General features: G+C 43.8%; 2 protein-coding genes and 1 pseudogene across 2 annotated transcripts; 1 reads left to right on the top strand and 2 right to left on the bottom strand.

Annotated features, from left to right (window-relative positions):
- The first annotated feature begins 1,557 nt into the window (after positions 1-1,557).
- LOC133890370 (zinc finger protein ZAT12-like) lies at positions 1,558-2,556 on the top strand. Its single transcript, XM_062330765.1, has one exon. It carries the CDS (start codon positions 1,558-1,560, stop codon positions 2,254-2,256), a length of 699 nt encoding a protein of 232 aa, XP_062186749.1. The 3' UTR covers positions 2,257-2,556.
- A 1,983-nt stretch (positions 2,557-4,539) lies between these two features.
- Positions 4,540-11,426, bottom strand: LOC133885628 (ras-related protein RABE1c-like; annotated as a pseudogene).
- Positions 11,427-16,452: 5,026 nt separating this feature from the next.
- LOC133924112 (small ribosomal subunit protein uS8z/uS8w) lies at positions 16,453-18,913 on the bottom strand. Its single transcript, XM_062369502.1, has 4 exons — positions 18,768-18,913; positions 17,107-17,250; positions 16,872-17,032; positions 16,453-16,755 (listed from the first exon to the last, which is right to left on the bottom strand). The coding sequence occupies exons 2-4, from the start codon at positions 17,237-17,239 to the stop codon at positions 16,657-16,659; spliced, it is 393 nt and encodes a 130-aa protein (XP_062225486.1). The 5' UTR covers positions 17,240-17,250; positions 18,768-18,913; the 3' UTR covers positions 16,453-16,656.
- Positions 18,914-19,552: the final 639 nt, after the last annotated feature.

Raw genomic sequence — 19,552 nt, 5'->3', positions numbered from 1 at the left:
CAAGCATGACCCAGCCAGATCACTCTGTCGAGTCGTGCATCATAAGCTAATTTCAAAGAGATCAAGGTGAATCGTGCCGTGCTTATTGTTGCGTTGCTGAGTCAGTGAGTCCGAGTCCAAGATTTTGATTTCGATTAGACCATCACACGCGTCATTCGTGATGTTTGTGTGAAAAAATATGCAGGAATAGTGGTTGCACGTTGGTGCAGCTAGGACTGGTGCACGCATGAGTCTTGCAGGCGACGAGTCGTTCTATACGTACAGAGTTTAGCTTTTGGGTTCCAGATTCAAGACCTTCGTGTGGTAGTTTGTGCTGACTAACTGATTTAAAACATATCGGTATGCGTGAATCATGCTTAGTATGACCTAGAAAAGTAGTTTTTCTTTACTTTTTTTTGCCTTCGAAACGAAACAACTAAAACATGCATGTGCTGAAACTTAACAGTGTATTCGCGTTGGAATTAGGTCCATCAGCTATTACTGATCTTCAAAGGTCCGAAGGAGAAGAGTTTATGATTGTTTTGGGCACCTGGTGGCTGCTAATGCTAAGAACGACGGCTAACGCGTTGGCATTAGACTCAGATGCTGCGAAAGCTTGATCATTCGGGGAAGCTGGTTGCTGCAACCTGCAAGGCTGCTTAGTTGTTCGTTCGCAAAATATGACCACGCTCATTATTTTTCAAACAAATCCATGCTGGGCGAACTTATTAGTTCATTAAAGCGTGATCACGGAACATTCCCTGTGAAACGAAGTTACTACCTCCGTGAAACGAAGTAACTAGTAGTTGGCAGCACATCGGTTGATGAACTAGTATAAGACTTGTTCAATGTCGACCATTCTTGTTCCTGTCGTCAGATGCCTCCAATTTACCCGAATCGATCCCAGGCCAGGAAAGGAACAGCAGTAACTCTACCTCACGTTGCAGGAAATTTCTCGATCAAATAATCCACTTGGCCTTCACAAAATTGCTTTTTTCTTCTTTCTTTTAGAGTATCACAGAATTGCAGATAGTCACACAGTGACGCCACCCGTACGTTCTACCGGATTGAACTGAGCCCTGCCAATTCCGCCCGGCCCAGTCGACCCAATGAATGAAGAAACGTACAGTACCTCGTGTGAGGAGTCACCAACCGACCGATCGATGGAGGTGTGTGTGAAAACCTCTGCCCGCTCGAGAACGTACGCCGCAGAAAAATAGAACATGGCGAACGCCTCCAGTCGCGGACGCCACCCGCGTACGAGCGCGCGCAGCAGGTCGCCTGGCACCCACCGGCTACAGCGAACGTGCGCGCAGGCGCAGCCTCTCTAGAAGAGTAGGAACAGTACGAGCTGGGTGGCCAGCTAGCTTGAACGACGCACACGAGGATCGGAGTAACTTCATCCGGTGCGCGGTGGTCAAAGTACAGCGCTCGGAAAAGTACACGGATCCACGTCTAGAAAGTAGAAATGCCGTCGTTTCAGGCGAACCATCGCAAGGCAGCCACTAGTCTAGTCGTGCAGGGCAGGCTGTCTGAAACGAACCGGACGGCTGACACCAAATTTTCCTGCTCTCGATCATGCGCTGCCTGTGCGCTATATATATACGAGCGTATGCGCCCCCATGCCTTTCACGGTGGTGCAGGGTCTCGTTGTTGGCCATGAGCAAGAGGGACAGAGCGGTGTGGGACGCGGAGACGGGCGCCGCGGACACGGCCCGCGTCCTCATGCTCCTCGCGCAGGCGCAGCAGCAGGAGCTGCTGCGGCAGCACGGACACGGCGCGCCGTTTCCCACGGGGCTGGTGACGCGCGGGGCCCAGGGGCGCGTGTTCGAGTGCAAGACGTGCAGCCGGCAGTTCCCGACGTTCCAGGCGCTCGGGGGCCACCGCGCCAGCCACAAGCGGCCCAGGCTGCTGCAGCAGCAGAATCCAGCTGATTACGCGGGGCTCTGCCTCGGGCGGCAGCCGCTGCTGCCACCGCCGCAGGCACAGCCGACCAAGCCAAGGGTGCACGGGTGCCCCGTCTGTGGGCTCGAGTTCGCCGTCGGGCAGGCGCTTGGCGGGCACATGCGGCGGCACCGCGGCGAGGCCGAGGCCGACGCTGAGGCCGCGAACAAGCTGCCGGCGCCTGAGAAGACCTGCGACGTTGCCGGTGGGATCTGCCTGGACCTGAACCTCACGCCGTCGGAGAACTGCGCCAAATGCCAGAACGTGGTGGGGCTAAGCGCCGCTGGGAAGGGTGTACACAAGGCGCTCGCCATTTTAGATTGCTCGCTGTAGTTGAGCCTTGATTCCGTTAGACTGCACCTAATTTTCTTTCATGATTATCGTTGCTCGCTGCCTTGATTCCGTTAGACTGCTCATCTTGGCATACTGTTCCATTGTTATTTTTTGGGTGTACCCATTTTCTTTCCAAAAAAAGACATATTAGATTTTTGTAGGTTTCTGTAATTCTGGGTTTCTTTCATGGTCTTGTTAAGTATCTTCATAGTCCAGGGTAGTTTTGAAGGAAACATAAATGAACTCCTGCATTTACTCTGTGTAAATAGTAATAAATCATTGTACACATCTTTTGATTAAGGGCCCGTTTGTTTCAGCTAAAGATTCTGAAAAGCAGCTTATAGAAGCTGGATTGTAAAAGGCTGGATTGTGAAAAGCTTTTAGATTGTAGATTCTCAAAAACTTTGATGGACAGTTTAGTAAAATGGACTTTCACAATCTATCAAAAGCTGAGAAAAATCAGTTTCTCAGATTTCCACAATCCAATCAGCAAATTTTAAAAAGCTATAACCAAAAGCTGTCTGTTTGTTTCAGCTTCGAATTGTAAAAGCTGAAAGCCACAATCCTAAGCTGAAACAAACAGACCCTAAGCAGAGCGAATCACCATACTAATTGTTTTGGACCATTTTGTACTCATGATGTTTATAAAGATGTTATTGGTCGAGCTTAATACTTTCTTGATTGCATATAGATATCACCCTTCTTTTCACTAACACTTTCTCCTTTTCTTTCAACGAATGCTTAATATTTTCTTGACCGGAGTACGTAGTACCAAACATGCAAATTCAATTGCAAGGCTGTCAGGATTTCCCAGTATCTACGATAGGGAAGATAGTATCCTAACACTAATGATTAATACACAAAACAAACGCAAGCAGATTTTAAAAAACAAAGCAGAACGAGTTAAACAGTATTTGATGGATCCTACCAGTTTCAAGTGCATACAATATCAATTCAACTGAGCTAAATGTTTTTTATTGACCCATGCACATGGAAGCATAACCAATCGTTTGCCTTCCAAGCAAATTGGATGATTCGTGAAACGAGCAGCGCAAACTAACTTCCTCACACTGTTAAGGCAAATAACAGTGTCTCTTTGGGGAGATGGAAGAGTACTTCCAAAAAGAGAGGGATTTGCTCTGACTATTTTTTTTCTTGGTTACGAGAAGAGACTCTTTCGAACATTTTTAAAATTTAAGGTACGAGAGTATTGAATCCTGACTGATAAGAAACTTATTAAAACTAGTTTCTCAAGTAACTCATGTGTGATCGTACTCTCTACTTAGAGACACTAACCAACTGAACTATTGTTCAGTTCACTGCTCTAACTATTGTTAAGGCAAATGATAGCAAGCAGGGTCTTCTCCGAGAGTCTTTTAGATAGTTATTTTTTTCTTTTGGATCTAGCATCCTTTTGTGCGCAATTCGCATGTACATATTCCTTTTAATTAATGAAAATTATCAGTAGGGGATTCCCTCCTGTTCCTGTAAAAAAAGTATTAACTTCCTCACACAGAAGCAATAGGATGAAAACGTATCAGGTGCAGTCCACATTCATGGCATAATCGTACGATTAACCCTTTTACAATTTCAACTTCAAACTCGAATGAATATTAACATTTTTTCACTTTCCTTTTGATGTATCATTTGTCAAAATTCTCATTTTTCGTTACTATTTACATAATTATTTGAACTAGAAAATTTTCATGAACATAGAGTAAATTGAGAAGTACATGAATAATTCGTTCAGAAATTTTCATGTGGATTTGTGTCATCTACTCGCTCCAGTTAAAATAAGTGTAGTCTTAGAACATGTGCAGTCAAATGGTATTCTTTTATAAATAGTCCGATCAACCATATGAAAAAGATAGATTTGTCTTAAAAGGTACTTTTTTTAATATCATAATATTTTAGGTTTTATAAATGCAGAGCAGTAGAAATTTGGTGCTCAAACTTTTGTTCACCAGGACGGTGTTAGTGTTCAATGCAACACTTAATTGTGAAACAACATACAATTACGCCAATCGATTGATAGATTGGAAAATGCAATTATTTTAATTCGATTACACATGTTGCATTAAGAAGACGTGTCAATTGATTGCAATAAAACATGCAGTAACCCTTGGAAATTGCTATACAAAATTAAAAACAAGAGTGGTTGGTGCACAGAATGGAAACAAGACAAAGCGCAAGCACATCATGATTAACTCCTTGACATTGTTCCTATAATATCAAGCAAAAAGTAAGAAAACAAAGTCAAAATAGTTAACAACCAAGCATTCCTCATGAGCCGCAGCAGGCAGATTTTTTAGATGCTGGAGTCCCCGCACCTTGATTTGGCCCAATATTGACCGCCCGGTCGAATAAGCAATAAAATAGTTTTCAAACTCAGAACAGAGTAAATTTCAAATGCCCATAAACACAAGCCTCTGTATGACCATACCTCAGGCTTGGAATCGGTCTCAGAAAGTCTTTGCTTAATGTCTCGGCCAATGGAGAAGAAAACTTGCTCCACATTGAGGTTAGTCTTGGCACTTTGAAAGATACAGCATGAAGTAAAAATAGGAATAAGTTTGTCAGTGAAACGACCAAACAATACAGCACAGGAACCTACTGTCACGTCCACGGGGAAGTGACCGAATAGGGTAGCTGTGGGAGGTCTCCGGCCGATCCTTGGCCGGTTTCCTACCCGTTGCGGCGGAGTTGACGCTGTTGAGCGTCATTTGCAGCAAAGGGGTGAGAAATAGTAGCAGAAGATGAAGAATAGTTGTTATATTGCTTGCCTTCCAAAAGGGGTGCCGGCTGCTCTTTTTATCTAGAGCCTAACCCTAACAATTTCATCTATCTTAACTCATTCAATATATATCTCTAACTCAAAACCGATTACAACTCTTTTTATTCTTTCCTACCGAAACTGACTTAATTCCTAACTTATGCCGAACTGATCTTAACTTCCAAACATACTTATCTCCTTCTAAAAAATACCCAAACCAACTTATCTCTAATCAGTTGTTGGCCTTCTCTTGCTCCTTGTCGCCCTTCTTTCCTTTCTTTCTTCGGTACATAATACCGCACATGGCATCTCTCCCCTCCTTCGGAAATAGCTCGTCCTCGAGCTGAAAAGCAAGATAGTGTTGCTTAAAAGATGAAACATCTTCCCAAGTAGCATCACTATCAGCCATGCCAACCCATCAAACAAGAATCTACCACTCTCCCCGTGCAAATTGGCTACGCACCACTTGAGCCAGTGTTGGAATAGTGAGGCCATGAAGCATTGGAGGCAACTGGGGCGTCTCCTGCGATGGTTGACCATGAAACTTCTTGAGAACCCCAATATGGAACACATCATGAATTTTAGCATCGGCTGAAAGGTGGAGACGATATGCCACATCCCCAATGCTAAGGGCCACTTGAAAGGGCCCGTAGAACCGTGGAGAGAGCTTGCCTTTAACATGGGACGACAAGGAAGTTGCTGGTCTATTGAGAAGCTTCAGCTATACCCAATCTCCTTCTCCAAAGGCCAAATTCGTATGCTTGGCATCATAATACAACTTAGCATGTTCTTGCGCTTGAAGGAGTCGTTCGCGCACATTGCGAATGAAGTCATCACGTTCCAACAAGGTCTGCTCCATGGCTGGCACTCTAGTCTCGCCTTTCTCATAAGTACGGATGGATGGATGGGGCCGACCATACACCACCCTGAATGCCGTGTCATGAAGGGACGAGTGATAGGCTGTATTATAGCAATATTTGGCCCATGGAAGCCACTAGAGTCACTGCTTGGGCCGGTCCCCTGTCATGCAACGAAGATACATCACAAGGTCCTTATTAGCTGCCTCTGATTGGCCTTCACTTTGAGGATGAAATGCTGAACTCATGTGCAATCTTGTTCCGGACAGCTTAAACAACTCACTCCACAAGTTGCTAGTGAAAACTGCATTGTGATCACTGATGATGGACTCGGGCAGACCATGGAGCCGAACCACCTCATCAAAGAATGCGCGTGTAACAAAGCTAGCCATGCATGGATGACCAAACAGAATAAAATGAGCAAACTTGGAGAGACGGGAAGGCCTTCTATGAAATCCATGGAAATGTCACTCCAGATTTGGACCAGAATCGGCAAAGGTTGAAGCAGGACGACCGGGTGCAAGTTGTTGGTCTTGTTCTGTTGACAAACCGCACAATAGCAAACATAATCTTGGACCAAGATCTTGTCACCAAGAATGTGGAAATCAGCAAGCAGACGCTGCATCGTGCGTTGAACACCTTCATGGCCCATGTCATGCGCTTGTGCAAGGAGTTGTGGTACTGTCAGAGAGGAGGCTGGCACAAATACCCAGCACTCGACCTTGATCAACCCATCTTGACATGCCCAAGTAGGTCCTTCGCGGACAGCGATGATGTTGGCCCAGAACTGTTGGAGTCCCACATCAATTTCCTGATTATGTTTTGAACACGTCAAACACCAGAGTTGACAGTATGAAAGTCATGACCAATTCTACATTTCGTTGTGATAAGGCATCAGCCACCACATTGGCATGCCCCGGTTTGTACTCCACCTCGAAATCAAAACCCATCAACTTGCTTATCCAGCGATGCTGAGGAACTGTAGACAAGCACTGGTCATGGAGGAATTTCAGGTTGTAGTGGTCTGCCTTGACCACGAACTTGCGACCCCATAAGTATGGCTACCAATGCTTTATAGCCTGAGAAAGGATGATGAGTTCTTGTTCGTAGGCCGCAATGCTGGCATGTCAAGGTACCATGATACAACTGAAGAACGCCACTAACCCCAGGCCTTGATGGAGGACGGCACCCATGCTCGATCCGGAAGCGTCGCACTCGATGATGAAGATGTTACAAAAGTTAGGCAATTGAAGCACTGGTGAAGATGACAAGGCCTGCTTGAGGGCCGTAAAAGCTTAGGTTGCCTCCTCGGTACACACGAAGGCTTCTTTATTCAGGAGACACGTCAAGGGCGCAACGAGGGACCCATAGCGCTTGATGAAGCACTAATAATAGCCTGCAAGGCCAAGAAAGTCGTGGACCGCCCGCACTGAATGCGGCTTAAGCCAATCTGCCACCGCTTGCACCTTTTGTCGATCCATGGTGACTCTGACTGCTGAGACTATGTGCCCAATACAAGATACATATGAGGCCCCAAAGGTGCACTTTGAGCACTTGAGGAAGAGTTGGTGATGACGTAGTATATCCAGAATAGTACAGACATGCCGCAGATGATCTACCCATGATGAGTTGTAAATGAGGATATCGTCAAAAAATACAAGGACAAAGTGGCACAAATATCGACGAAGGACGTCGTTCATGAGAGCTTGAAAGGTGGCTGGTGCATTGGTCAGGCCAAAAGGCATGACCAGGAACTCGTAGTGGCCCTAATGGTACGGAACACCGTCTTATCAACATCTGCTATGTTCGTGCGGACCTGATGATAGCTGGAGCGGAAATCGAGCTTTGTAAAATATTTTGTGCGGTGCAACTTATCGAGGAGTTCTTCAACCACCGGTTTTGGAAATTTTTCCTTGATAGTGATGGCGTTGAGGGCATGATGGTCAATGCAGAATCACCACGAGCCGTCATGCTTCTTGACCAGCAGCACTAGGGAGGAGAACGCAGAGGTGTTCAGTCGGATGAGGCCGTGGGTGAGCATCTCGGTACATTGCTGCTCCAATTCATCTTTTTGTAGCTAGGGGTAGCGGTATGGTCATGCCGTCACTAGCTGTGCGCCATGCTCCAAGTGAATATGGTGTTGTGGATGTGAACCAGAGGAAGCCCGCAGGGTTCACTGAACAGCCCCTCGAACTCCTGCAAAGGCGTTGGAGAAGGTCATCTTGCCCATCGACTGCATGGAGTGTAGCACCACCATACCCAAGGACATCGTGCCATGTTATGGCGCGACTCTAGAGGTGACACGACATGGTCAGGCGGTCGAAGTCCCAAAGGATGGGTCCTAGAGTCTGGAGCCATTGCATGCCGAGAATGAGGTCGTATCTGCTCAATGACACCGCATAGCATTCCAGTGTGAAGAGCTCTTGGTCAATGGAGATCGTTAGTCCCCTGCACACACCTGAACTGGTTAACAGATCACCATTGGCCACCATCACATGGAGACCTGCGCGCACTAGATGTAGAGGGATGCCCAGGCGGAGAGCGAAGTCTTCTTGGATGAAGTTGTGTGACGATCTAGAGTCGACTAGCACCATGAGTTCCATGCTGCCCACCTGCACTTACAGGTGCACGGTTACCACTTGTTGTACCCCGGCCACCGCGTATAGGGAGATATGCGGCTCAGCTGGAGCATCTTCTGCAATGCCCCAGTCATCTTTCTCAGCGACCGTGTCATCGTACTCAATGAAGAACATATGGGCACACAGATGACAGCGAACAAACTTTTCGTCGTAGTTAAAGTAGAGGCCTCGACGGCGGCATCCCGCCATCTCGGATGGCGTCAAACAACAGACTTGGCGTAGGGTAGCCGTGATGGATGATGTGGTGGCAATGGGGCCCGATGACATAGTTGCTATAGCCGGTGGTGTCATTGTACACTGAGAGGAAAACGAGCGAGGGCCACTGGGTCGGTTGAGGTGCACCGCTTTTTTCTCATACATGCGCGCAAGGCTCATGGCTTCCTCCAAATCGCACGGGTCTTGAAGCTCGACATCCACCTGGAGGTCTTCGACAAGGTCGAAGGTGAAAAGCTGCTACTCTTGGCGCTCCATCATCGGATCGGCCTGGCTCAACAGCGCCAAGAATCGACTCTGGTAATCCTGCATCGTGCCTAATTGATGAAGATGACAAAATTCACCCAACAGATTGCTATGGATGGGCTATCCGAAGCGAGTGTTACAGAGGACCTTGTACTCATCCCAAGGTGGCTTGCCCCAGCTGCATTCCAGGTGGAAATACTAGTGATGCACATTGTCATTCATGTGGTACGAGGCTAGCCAGACCTTGTTTGCTTCCTCCGTCTTCTACCCATGGAAAAATTGCTCGCACCTCGTGAGCCATGGTAGAGGTCTTCCTTCCCGTCGTAGCATGGGAAGTCCAGCTTGAAGAACCGTGGAACTGCACCTGTGCTGCTGCTCATTTTGAGTTTGTTATCGGTCTGCTACTGAATGCCACTGAGAGACAACGTCGAAGTGATTAGCGATGGAGCCACTCATGCCGTCCAAAAGAGGGAAGGCTGGTGGGGTAACCTGTGATGTCCTTGGAGTGGAGTGGTTAGCTGCCGATGGAACGAAATCACATGTGATTGGAACGCCGTGCACGCCCTTGAGTTGCTCCATGGTCGTCATACGGTCCATGAGGCCCGCCACCGCGCGCGTAACATTAGAGAGCGTTGTCTTCATGGCACTGACGTTGGCCAGTGTGGTCTCAATGTCGCCAAGGGTCTCGGTGAATGAGGTGAAGCGCTCATTGATGTCCTTGTGTAGCAGCTCATCTTGCGCGGCGAGAAGTGTCTTAAACTGCTCAATCTCAACATCCTTAGACATGATCTCTGATACCAAATTGTCACGTCCACAGGGAAGTGATCAAATAGGGTAGCTGTGGGAGGTCTCCGCATGATCCTTAGTCGGTTTCCTACCCATTGCGGTGGAGTTGACACCACTGGGTGTCGGTTGCAGCAAGGGGCTAAGACATAGTAGCAGGCGATAAGGAATAGTTTTTGTACTACTTGCCTCGCAAAGGGGGTGCTGACTGCTCTTTTTACCTAGAGCACAGCCCTAACAATTTTATCTATTTTAACTCATCCAATCTCTAACTCTAACTCAAAACTGATTACAACTCTTTTTATTCTTTCCTACCGAAAATGACTCAATTCCTAACTTATGCCGAACTGATCTTAACTTCCAAACATACTTATCTCTAAAAAAAATATCCAAACCAACTTATCTCCAATCAGTCGTTGGCCTTCCCGCGCTTCTTGACGTCCTTCTTTACTTTCTTTCTTCGGTATGTAATACCGCACCTGACACTTACAGTCTCAAAAAACTTGATGCCATATTCATCGGCTAGTGCTTGTCCTTTTGCAGTAGGAACAACCTGGAGTAACAATCAAGAAGAGAATTGAAACAGTGAGCTACTAAAGTCGAAATTGACAGCAGATAGTATATAGGAGGGGAAAAAACCGATAAAAGCAAGGGTAGGGACGCTTGGATCAGTACCCTTCTACTCTCATCCATGTCAGCCTTGTTGCCTACCAAAATTTCATTCACATTATCAGAGGCATGCTGCTCAATGTTGCGAATCCAGTTCCGTATATCTGTATGTCAAATGAACAAGAATGTCAAGAAACAAAAAATGGCAAAATTATCCAAAGTGAAGCTTTTAAGGATATATAAACAAGCAAGATGCCCATAGCTCCTCTGTAGTATCTGAGATTAAAAAAAAGAAACTCACTTGAGAATAAGGTTTTTAATATATCATATAGTTTAATAGAACTGGTCACTAGCACTCAAAGAAACGAGCATAGCACCTGTTGTGATAGTCCTAAATCGCTCTTGACCGGCTGTATCCCAAATCTACAATTTAATTCGCTTGCCGTCCAGTTCAATCGTTCTTATCTTAAAGTCAATGCTGCACGTTAGTAGGATCTAAGATCGAGGGGGCAAAGAACACTGTACGTCATAAGGAAAACTTGAAGCGGTAGAAGAAGAATGCAAAATGATTATTCAGGAAAACATGAGAAAATAGAAACAATCTTCAAGAAACAACATACCCAATTGTAGTAATAAAACTAGTTGTGAAGGAGCCATCGGAGAACCGCAGTAGGAGGCAACTCCTATGTACAGGGGAAAAAGCAAAGGAAAGGTTTCTTAACAGTTCAGGGAATTGACTAGTGATGAATTGTACAAATAAGATGCTAACGGCGAATACAAAGTTGAGAAAGCGACAGTGCAGAACAAGACCCATTGGAGGTAGCGTATATATTGTACTTTACCACAATGTAATGACCAAAAAGTGCCAAACTCGTATAGAGCCAGAAGCTAATCATGTTCTAACAATTCAACGGTCCTTAATCCGATCCTTCAGCTAGCACCGCTGCGCGCACGGAGTTCGCCGGCCCGGGACTCATCGATGGACGCGGGCGGCGACGGCGACGGCGGCGGGGGCAGACTGGCTGGTGACCTCCTTACACATCCATGCATCAGCAGTGGTGGATCAGGATTTTTTTGGTAGCCATCTAAAATTTTAAACTATAAATTTAGTAAAAGGGTATAAAATTGAACAAAATATGATGCAAATTCAGTAATTTGGTATAATATTGTAAATTCAACAATAAACTCAAAATTTATGAAACCGTAATATAAATAGTCTCAACATGACATAAGGTCTTACATAAATGGAAGATTACATCATATTACGATATTATTTTAAATTCTTCACTTTGCACTTTCACATGGTCATGAAAGACTTGATTATATCATCCTCACTTACTTTGTAGAAGATATCTCGCTCGATATATGTGACTAAACAATCATTCAATAACTCATTACACATTCTATTTCTCAATTTATCCTTCACTAAACTCAATGCCGAAAATACCCTTTCAACACTTGCCGTCGCCACCGGTATGATCAATACCAACTTAAGAAGCAAATACACTAAGTTATAAATAATATGCTTATTCGTTTTAACAAGCCTAACAGAGAGCTCACCAAGATTGTTTAGGTCTTTGAATCTATCATCTTTCCTTATGTCATCAATGAAGTTATCAAGTTGGAGTTCAAGTCTTATCAATTCCACACTTGAAAAGCCCTTGGATAAAACTTAGCAAGTCTAAGGACTTTATGTGCATCATAAGAATCAAAAGAATTGAAGGGATTCAAGGCTGACATGCAAATAAGCAACTCCATATTTACCTCATCAAATCGATTGTCAAGCTTTTGTCGAATTTGATCAATGACACCAATATATACTTCTCTTCTATAATGATCATTAATTGTTTGAACCGGATAAAACCGTGGGGATCTTACATGAGGCACATATCTACTATCCAATGCATGAATATCAATGCCATGTTTAATACAAAATAATTTAACCTATTCTTCAAAGAATTCTTCTCACCCATGAGACCTCATTTGTTGCAGTCTTCTCTTCGCTAAAGTCACAAGTGACATTGCATTAACAATCTCTTGGTCCCTTTTTTGCAAAGATTGAGACAACTCATTTGTGTATCTAAAAATGATAAGTATCAAGTGTGCATTGAAAACAAACTCAAATGACTCTATAACATCAACCATAGCATGTATATTCAGCCAATCATCCCTTTGTTTGGGATCCTTTCTAAGAGTTATAAGTACTTCTCAAATTATAGAATACATATTAATAATGTGCAAAATATTTTTGTAATAAGAACCCCACCGAGTGTCACAGACCTAGTTATCACCATCTCTTGATTTAATCCACTCCCACTGTCTATTTCATTGATGACATGAGGAAAGATGATAGATTTAAAGGCCTAAACAATCTTGGTGAGCTCTCTATTAGGCTTGTTAAAATGAATAAACATGTTATTTATAACTTAGTGTATTTGCTTCTTAAGTTGGTATTGATCCTACTGGTGGCGACGGCAAGTGTTGAGAGAGTATTTTCGGCATTGAGTTTAGTGAAGGATAAATTGAGAAATAGAATAGGTGATGAGTTATTGAATGATTGTTTAGTCACATATATCGAGCGAGATATCTTCTCCAAGATAAATGAGGATGACATAATCAAGTCTTTCATGACCATGCGAAAGCGCAAAGTGAAGAATCTAGAATAGTATCGTAATATGATGTAATCTTCCATTTATGTAAGACCTTATGTCATGTTGAAACTATTTATATTACGGTTTTATAAATTTGGGATTTATTGTTGAATTTACGATATTATACCGAATTACCAAATTTGTATTATATTTTGTCCAATTTTATACTCTTTTACCAAATTTATGGTCTTAAAAATTTAGATGCCTACCCTATAAAAAAATCTTGGATCCGCCACTGACTCTAGTGCAGTCTTAAGTTTTTGAGTTCTAACATTTCGAAGCATGTCATAGCACTTACAAGAAACTCTGATAATATTCAGCAAGCGAGAAACTTGTCAAAAAAAAGTAGCATAACTAACATTTCTCATATAAGATTTTTAATAAGACAATATCTAATCTTATTCCCTCTTTTTTTTCAAATGGTTTTCTAGAGGTTTTAATATGATCTATAGATCATGATCATTATTCTCTAAGCTTATCAATGAGTTTATCTTATCTATGTTTCTCATATGAATTTATGATGAGCCAATAACCAATGTATATCATATCATTTTCTCCTTATATTTTTTATTGGGTTTTAAAGAAATTTTAATGGCATATCAACATATTAATATATTATTTTCTTCTCATATTTTTTCCATAGGATTTTGAAGAAATTTCAACAAGAAGTTTACAATTAGAGATAATTTATCAAGGAGTGTTGTAAATACATAAATAGTACTCAATTATCATATAATTACATGATTAATTGTCTTAAGCAGTTGTCCATATGAACCGATACTTGTTGGGGAAAGGCACCGATGGTGCAAACCGTCTTCTTCAATGAATGTCTCCCTACCTGTTTATTACCTATATAATATAAATTTTCTTATCAATAAATACAAGATTTTCATGGTCTACTTTCTAAATCTATTACAATATTTACCTTGCGTATACTCCGTACTACTTAGATCTCGATCGATCTGCAACTTGCAGTTTTGCTCGAGCTAGCCTTAGGCGCAGTGGTGCAGTACCGTACATAGTGCATGTCGACATCAAGCCAACTCACATTGTCAATCAGCACGACACGACAGCAATATGTAGGGTTATATTTTCCTCTTAGAGTCTGATATGAGCCATTTTGAAGGAAAATATGATTAATTCTTCTTGTTCATGCGATATTTGTTCTCCTGGAAAAAAAAGGAAACGAACAACTGAGCGAGTTCATCGAGTGTAAGAACAGGGACATTGGAAGACCATCCTATACTGCTTGATGAGAGATAAGTTAGTAAGGGTAGGATTGTTCTACATGATCACAGGAAACCAGCTTTCCAGCCCATGCTTCCTCAAGGCCACTTTAATTCTACATCCACAGAAAGGCACACAAAAGGCATGGAATATACTTTGAATACTCCAAACGAAACAAAGCTTGGAACAGGAAATGGAGAAGTTTCCGTGTGCTCAAGAATATGCTAAGGAAGATACCACATTCAGTTCTGCTAAAAGGTAGGTAGCTCACCACCTAAGCTTCCACTCACTGAAAGAAGCCTCACCCTCTCTATAAATGATTCCTGATCCGACAGCTTCCATGGAGGAGCCTTCACCAGGATCCTCTCTAGTCTCTACCCCTAACATTGGCCTGATGCTGCTGCCATGTAGTCCATGTAGCGTTCCTCCTCTGTTTCACCTACGGCGGCGACAAATGCGACGATGACGGTGGTGCCGTGGAGACAGGCAGCTGGTGTTCGGCCATGTAGGGCAACTATACAACTTTGGCAGGTCTTCCTCCTCCATGGGAAGATGGTAATGGATCGTGTATCCCCGGGGCTCTCATTATAGAAATTGATCATGTATCGGTTATCTTTACCACAGCAATAATCAATATTAGTTCTCTAGGTGTGGAAGCTACTGTATATGTTACTTTTAGTGATCTATTTACCGTAGACCTTTTGTTGCCTTTGTGAGGTTCCTCTTAATTGGTATATCTGCTGTATATACTTTACCAAACTCTAGTAGCATAAGGGGTTGCTTGGTTTGAGCCCCCAACTAGCCCCACCAAAATTTTGGTGTCACCGAATTAGAGGCATGACTTAAATTTTGACAGGAGATGTGTTTGGATTGCAGCCACCATAGTTCCGGAAACTTTGGCAAAATAGTTTTGGCAAAATAGCGCGGCAGACGGAACGCGTCGGACCTCGCGATGCTATCCCGAGGCGCACCGGATAGCGCGGAATGGGACCCGTGCATATAATGTCCCCACGCCCTTCTACCAGAAAGCATAAGGGGTTGCTTGGTTTGAGCCCCCAACTAGCCCCACCAAAATTTTGGTGTCACCGAATTAGAGGCATGACTTAAATTTTGACAGGAGATGTGTTTGGATTGCAGCCACCATAGTTCCGGAAACTTTGGCAAAATAGTTTGGCCTCCTTGGTTTAGTCGCAATTCACCTTCCAACCTTTGGTAACTTTTTTGGCTGATGTTTGGTTTGGTTCCAATTTGTGGTATGTTGACCCTAAATGATGAATATGTGAGTTTACCTCCTACACTACCACATAGTTTTGCATGTATGACATGATCATAAATCAAATTTATATGGTATGAGAGAATCAGTCAATCTTAAGTAGCATATTCCTACAGTCGGATCAATAACATTCATAAAAGAAACTTGATTTTGTTTCACATTAAATAAGCTGAGAATCCATACATTAAGAAACGATACTGCTAAATACAACGTCCATGAAACAAAAAGTGAAGTTCGCATCCAAATTAGCATTCCATCCTCATAAGTAGTACAGCATAAAAAAAAATTAGGGCCAATGTTTAAAATTAAGGCATGTCATAGTATATGGTCGATCGATCTTCAAACATATATCACAGAGATTTCAGAAACGAGTATTAATATAGCAAACAGAAGTCTTAGATGATTAAGTTGATAACCAAGACAACTATCTACTGGAGGAACTCCATTATGGCAACTATATACTAGAGGAACTCCATTCTGATTAAGTTGATAACCAAGACTAACGCCATTGAGGAAAGGAGGGGGAAGCGAGGAAACCGAGCGGGGATGGAGGAAGCGCGTCGGCTGTGCGGCCGATATTTCGCTCGCCCTCGAATCGGGATGGAACACATGTCCCCACTACAAAGACACGAACAGAGGACCGACGCGCGTCCTGCACCGACCGACCGTGGTAAAAATCGGGAGCTGCCACCTAACCGCGCGGGAGAGCGAACGAGAGCCGGACGATGCAGTGATCGGACGGCAAAGGAAAATTGGCTGTCGTGGACGGCCTGTCCGCGCGAGAAGTTGGCCACGAATAGAGTATTAGATTATCCAGGATTTTTCATAGCACTGCAACACTGGCTTCGGACGTCCCTGGTACCTGGGTAACATACACACAGGAATTAACTAGAGTAAAAGGAGCATACTTTGTGGTCGGCAGAAGTATCAAAGCTTAATTCCATAAAAATCCAGCTGCCAACCACGCAAGTTGTGCAGTCACTTTGTCACAGTTAAGCTAACAAGTGAACTGTCAACCGAGCCTCACATCATAAATCCAAAACGAAATAACAAACATGCTGATTCTTCAGAAGTTCCCGTCTCCACCTACTCAGACAAAAAAACTGATGCTCCTCGCAAAAACTCCATCTTAGTAGAAGAAGCCAAGAACTTTGCCACCGACGTTCTTCCGCCTGGCTTCCTCATGGTCCATGATGCCAGCAGATGTTGTCAGGACGATATAACCAAACTGCAAGTTATGTGGGAGAAAGTTAATCAATTTATCACTCAAAAGGTCAAAAGTGTACAGAACCCATACAGTTCATGACATGTAAATGCATTCAGTAACATTGTCAAGCAACTGACCTGCCGAGATGGAAGCAGCCTAGCCGTCCATCCCTCAATTTCCTTCACTCCGACATCGAAGCGAGGACTGATGACACCACACTTGTTTAACCTGCCATTCAGTTCAACCACAATTTTTCCTGCCCTGTGATCATCCACATACTCAAACTCACCGATGTAGCCTACATAACAGAAAAACAATTACGAACACATCCTTCACAAGCACAAAAAATAGGATATGCAATTGATAACTAACCATGCTTCTGCATGACCAGAAGAAACTTGATAATGACCTTCGAGGACGGCCTGATCATGACCTGACGCTTCCCTCTCTTCTCAGCATTATACATGCTCTTCAGAGCATCATTAAGCACACTGACCCTCACCATAATGTTCTTACCTGCAGAAAACAACACATTACAAAGCTTGTAAAGTCAGCCTCGGATTGAAACCATTTACAATAATCATAACCAACCAAAGTGTCAAAATAGATAACCTACAATTCAAGTTCCAACGAAAATTATTCTATAACTGAATGCTATAATAAGCTACAACTGATACTGAAGAAAGATGACATGAGATGGTCAAACCCATTTATGTTGGGCAAAATAAGTAACAGAGAAGCTGTGACACAACAACTACATGGAAGTGCTAAGACTTGTCTACCTTTTGCTAATACAGAGGTGCCAAAACAACATCTTGAAAACGAATGGAACCCCAAGTGTCACAGCAGCCAAGGCGAGTATGTATTCATAATTATTGAGGTAAGCATAAAGGATCCTCCAAGAACAGAACGGAAGCACGGTAAATGTATAAGTACCCAAATCCATTATTCTCTGATCACAGAACAACAACAACAACAAAGCCTTTGTCCCAAGCAAGTTGGGGTAGGTTCTCTGATCACAGTACACAGACAAAAGATTAATTCGCTACAGACAGCAGCATAGCAGCAAAAGGATCGTCCATGGATGAGTACACAGTTGATACAAGTGACCAGCAAAATGTATTCCATCGTTTTAAAACAGTAAGTTTCCTGTGTAAATATTCACTTCATAATGAAGCAGAAGCATTGAAACAGTAAGCTCATGAATGACATTCAGAAGCAAGCAGAAAACAACATTCAGTAAAAAGGGCAGCTTTGGCAAATCATAATAACTACAGACCAATTTTTCTGGATGCATAATGGTACAATAGGAAAAAAGGATTCTATCACATCTCAGAAGCAAAATACACAGAGCAGGTAAACCATAGACCACTGACCACCTATATGAAATCTACAGTACATCAGCTTTCAAGCCAACAACGTTACCATCAGTCTGAAGACACAGAGTATTCTGCAGTCTTAACTGAACTGTGAACCTACAGATATTAGACAAACATGCATTGAGTAGTGATCCAACAGTGCTTTTTCGCCAGACCAGCATCACATATATTCATACAGGGACTGGCATTTCCACTTTAAAATAATTTCTCTCCTCAAATCAGTCATTCTGGCAACTATGGTATCACAGAACAAAAGGTCTGATTTCCCCTTCCCCTCGACTAACCCGTCCTTCATCCCCATTCTCCTGGCTCCCACATGAAACGATCCACCGCGCCCCCTCCCGTTAACCCCCAAACCCCAACGCCGCCCGTACGAGACCCCAAACGATCCATTCGCCCGTAAGAGCGCCATCGCGGGCGAGATCCTCCGCAAAATCTGCTCATCATCCTGCACCGCGCTACCTCTTCTCAAGCGCATATACCGCTGCCCCCGCCTCCAGCAGCGGAGATAAATACACCGACAGCTAGATGAAGCAATGGTGGAGCAAGCGGAGCGCGGGGATCTAAGATAGCTGTTTTATGGATCTACGCAAACAACAACCACAACAACAGCATGAGAGACCGCGGTGTGCATCCAACAGGAAGGACGCATACCTCTTGGGAGCGACTCGGGCTCTGGCCGTGGCGGCAGCGGCGAAGCGAGAGGCGAGGTCGCGAGGAGGAAGAGGCGGCGCAGTAGGGTTCCACGAGGGCCTTGAGCTCTTATAAGCGGGTAGGTGTACTGCGGAAGCGCGGTTGGATATTGATCCAACGGTGAGGATTTGGCTCTGCGTTGATGGGGATCACTGGTGCCGGTATGTGGGCTATCAGGGGGAGGAACGTTTTTTACCACGAAACTTCAAGGCCCATTTTGCCTTTCATTTAACTGGGCTCTCTACCGTGCCGCCTTGTTGGGCTTTCTGGCCACCTCGGCTCAAATTTGCGCCATCCTCTTGCCCTCGCATGCTCTTCGTCATCTTAAGTAGTTTTGAGTTATTACTTAGTTTATTTTAAAAAAATTAATTAAATGGGAATGAATCATTAGTTAATTTTTTTAGTTTTGATTTAATTCAATAATTTAAAAAAAATACAAACTTACCTTCCTACTCTCCCTACTCCGGAGCCTCCATGCACACATTCACTGTGCTCAGACTAGGACTTGCCATGGGCGAGTTGGCGGCCAAGCACGCATCAGGGCCTTTCGGGATCGTGGTGCGCTGCTGCAAGTCGGCAATCAAATGACATATGTTCTGTACGCCGTCGAAATTGGAGAATCTGGAGATGCAATGTTTGCCGGTGTCCAACTTTTTTAAGGTGGCTAGTGACGATAAGGGTGGAATTCAATATGGAGCACTTGGCAGTCGGTACAAAGAATATTCATGCCAAGGAGCTCAACGCCT

This window comes from Phragmites australis, chromosome 1 (assembly GCF_958298935.1).
Source record: "Phragmites australis chromosome 1, lpPhrAust1.1, whole genome shotgun sequence".
Classification (NCBI taxonomy): domain Eukaryota; kingdom Viridiplantae; phylum Streptophyta; class Magnoliopsida; order Poales; family Poaceae; genus Phragmites; species Phragmites australis.
Note: the sequence above shows the minus strand (reverse complement) of the source record. Positions and strands in the feature narration are given on the sequence as shown.

Excerpts from the sequence above, each read along its gene's own strand:
- LOC133924112 (XM_062369502.1), bottom strand. The coding sequence starts at position 17,239 with ATGGTGAGGGTCAGTGTGCTTAATGATGCTCTGAAGAGCATGTATAAT. Across the intron at positions 17,033-17,106 it reads TCTGGTCATGCAGAAGCATG|GCTACATCGGTGAGTTTGAG; the intron begins GTTAGTTATCAA and ends TCTGTTATGTAG. Across the intron at positions 16,756-16,871 it reads GGCTGCTTCCATCTCGGCAG|TTTGGTTATATCGTCCTGAC; the intron begins GTCAGTTGCTTG and ends CATAACTTGCAG.
- LOC133890370 (XM_062330765.1), top strand. The coding sequence starts at position 1,558 with ATGCGCTGCCTGTGCGCTATATATATACGAGCGTATGCGCCCCCATGC.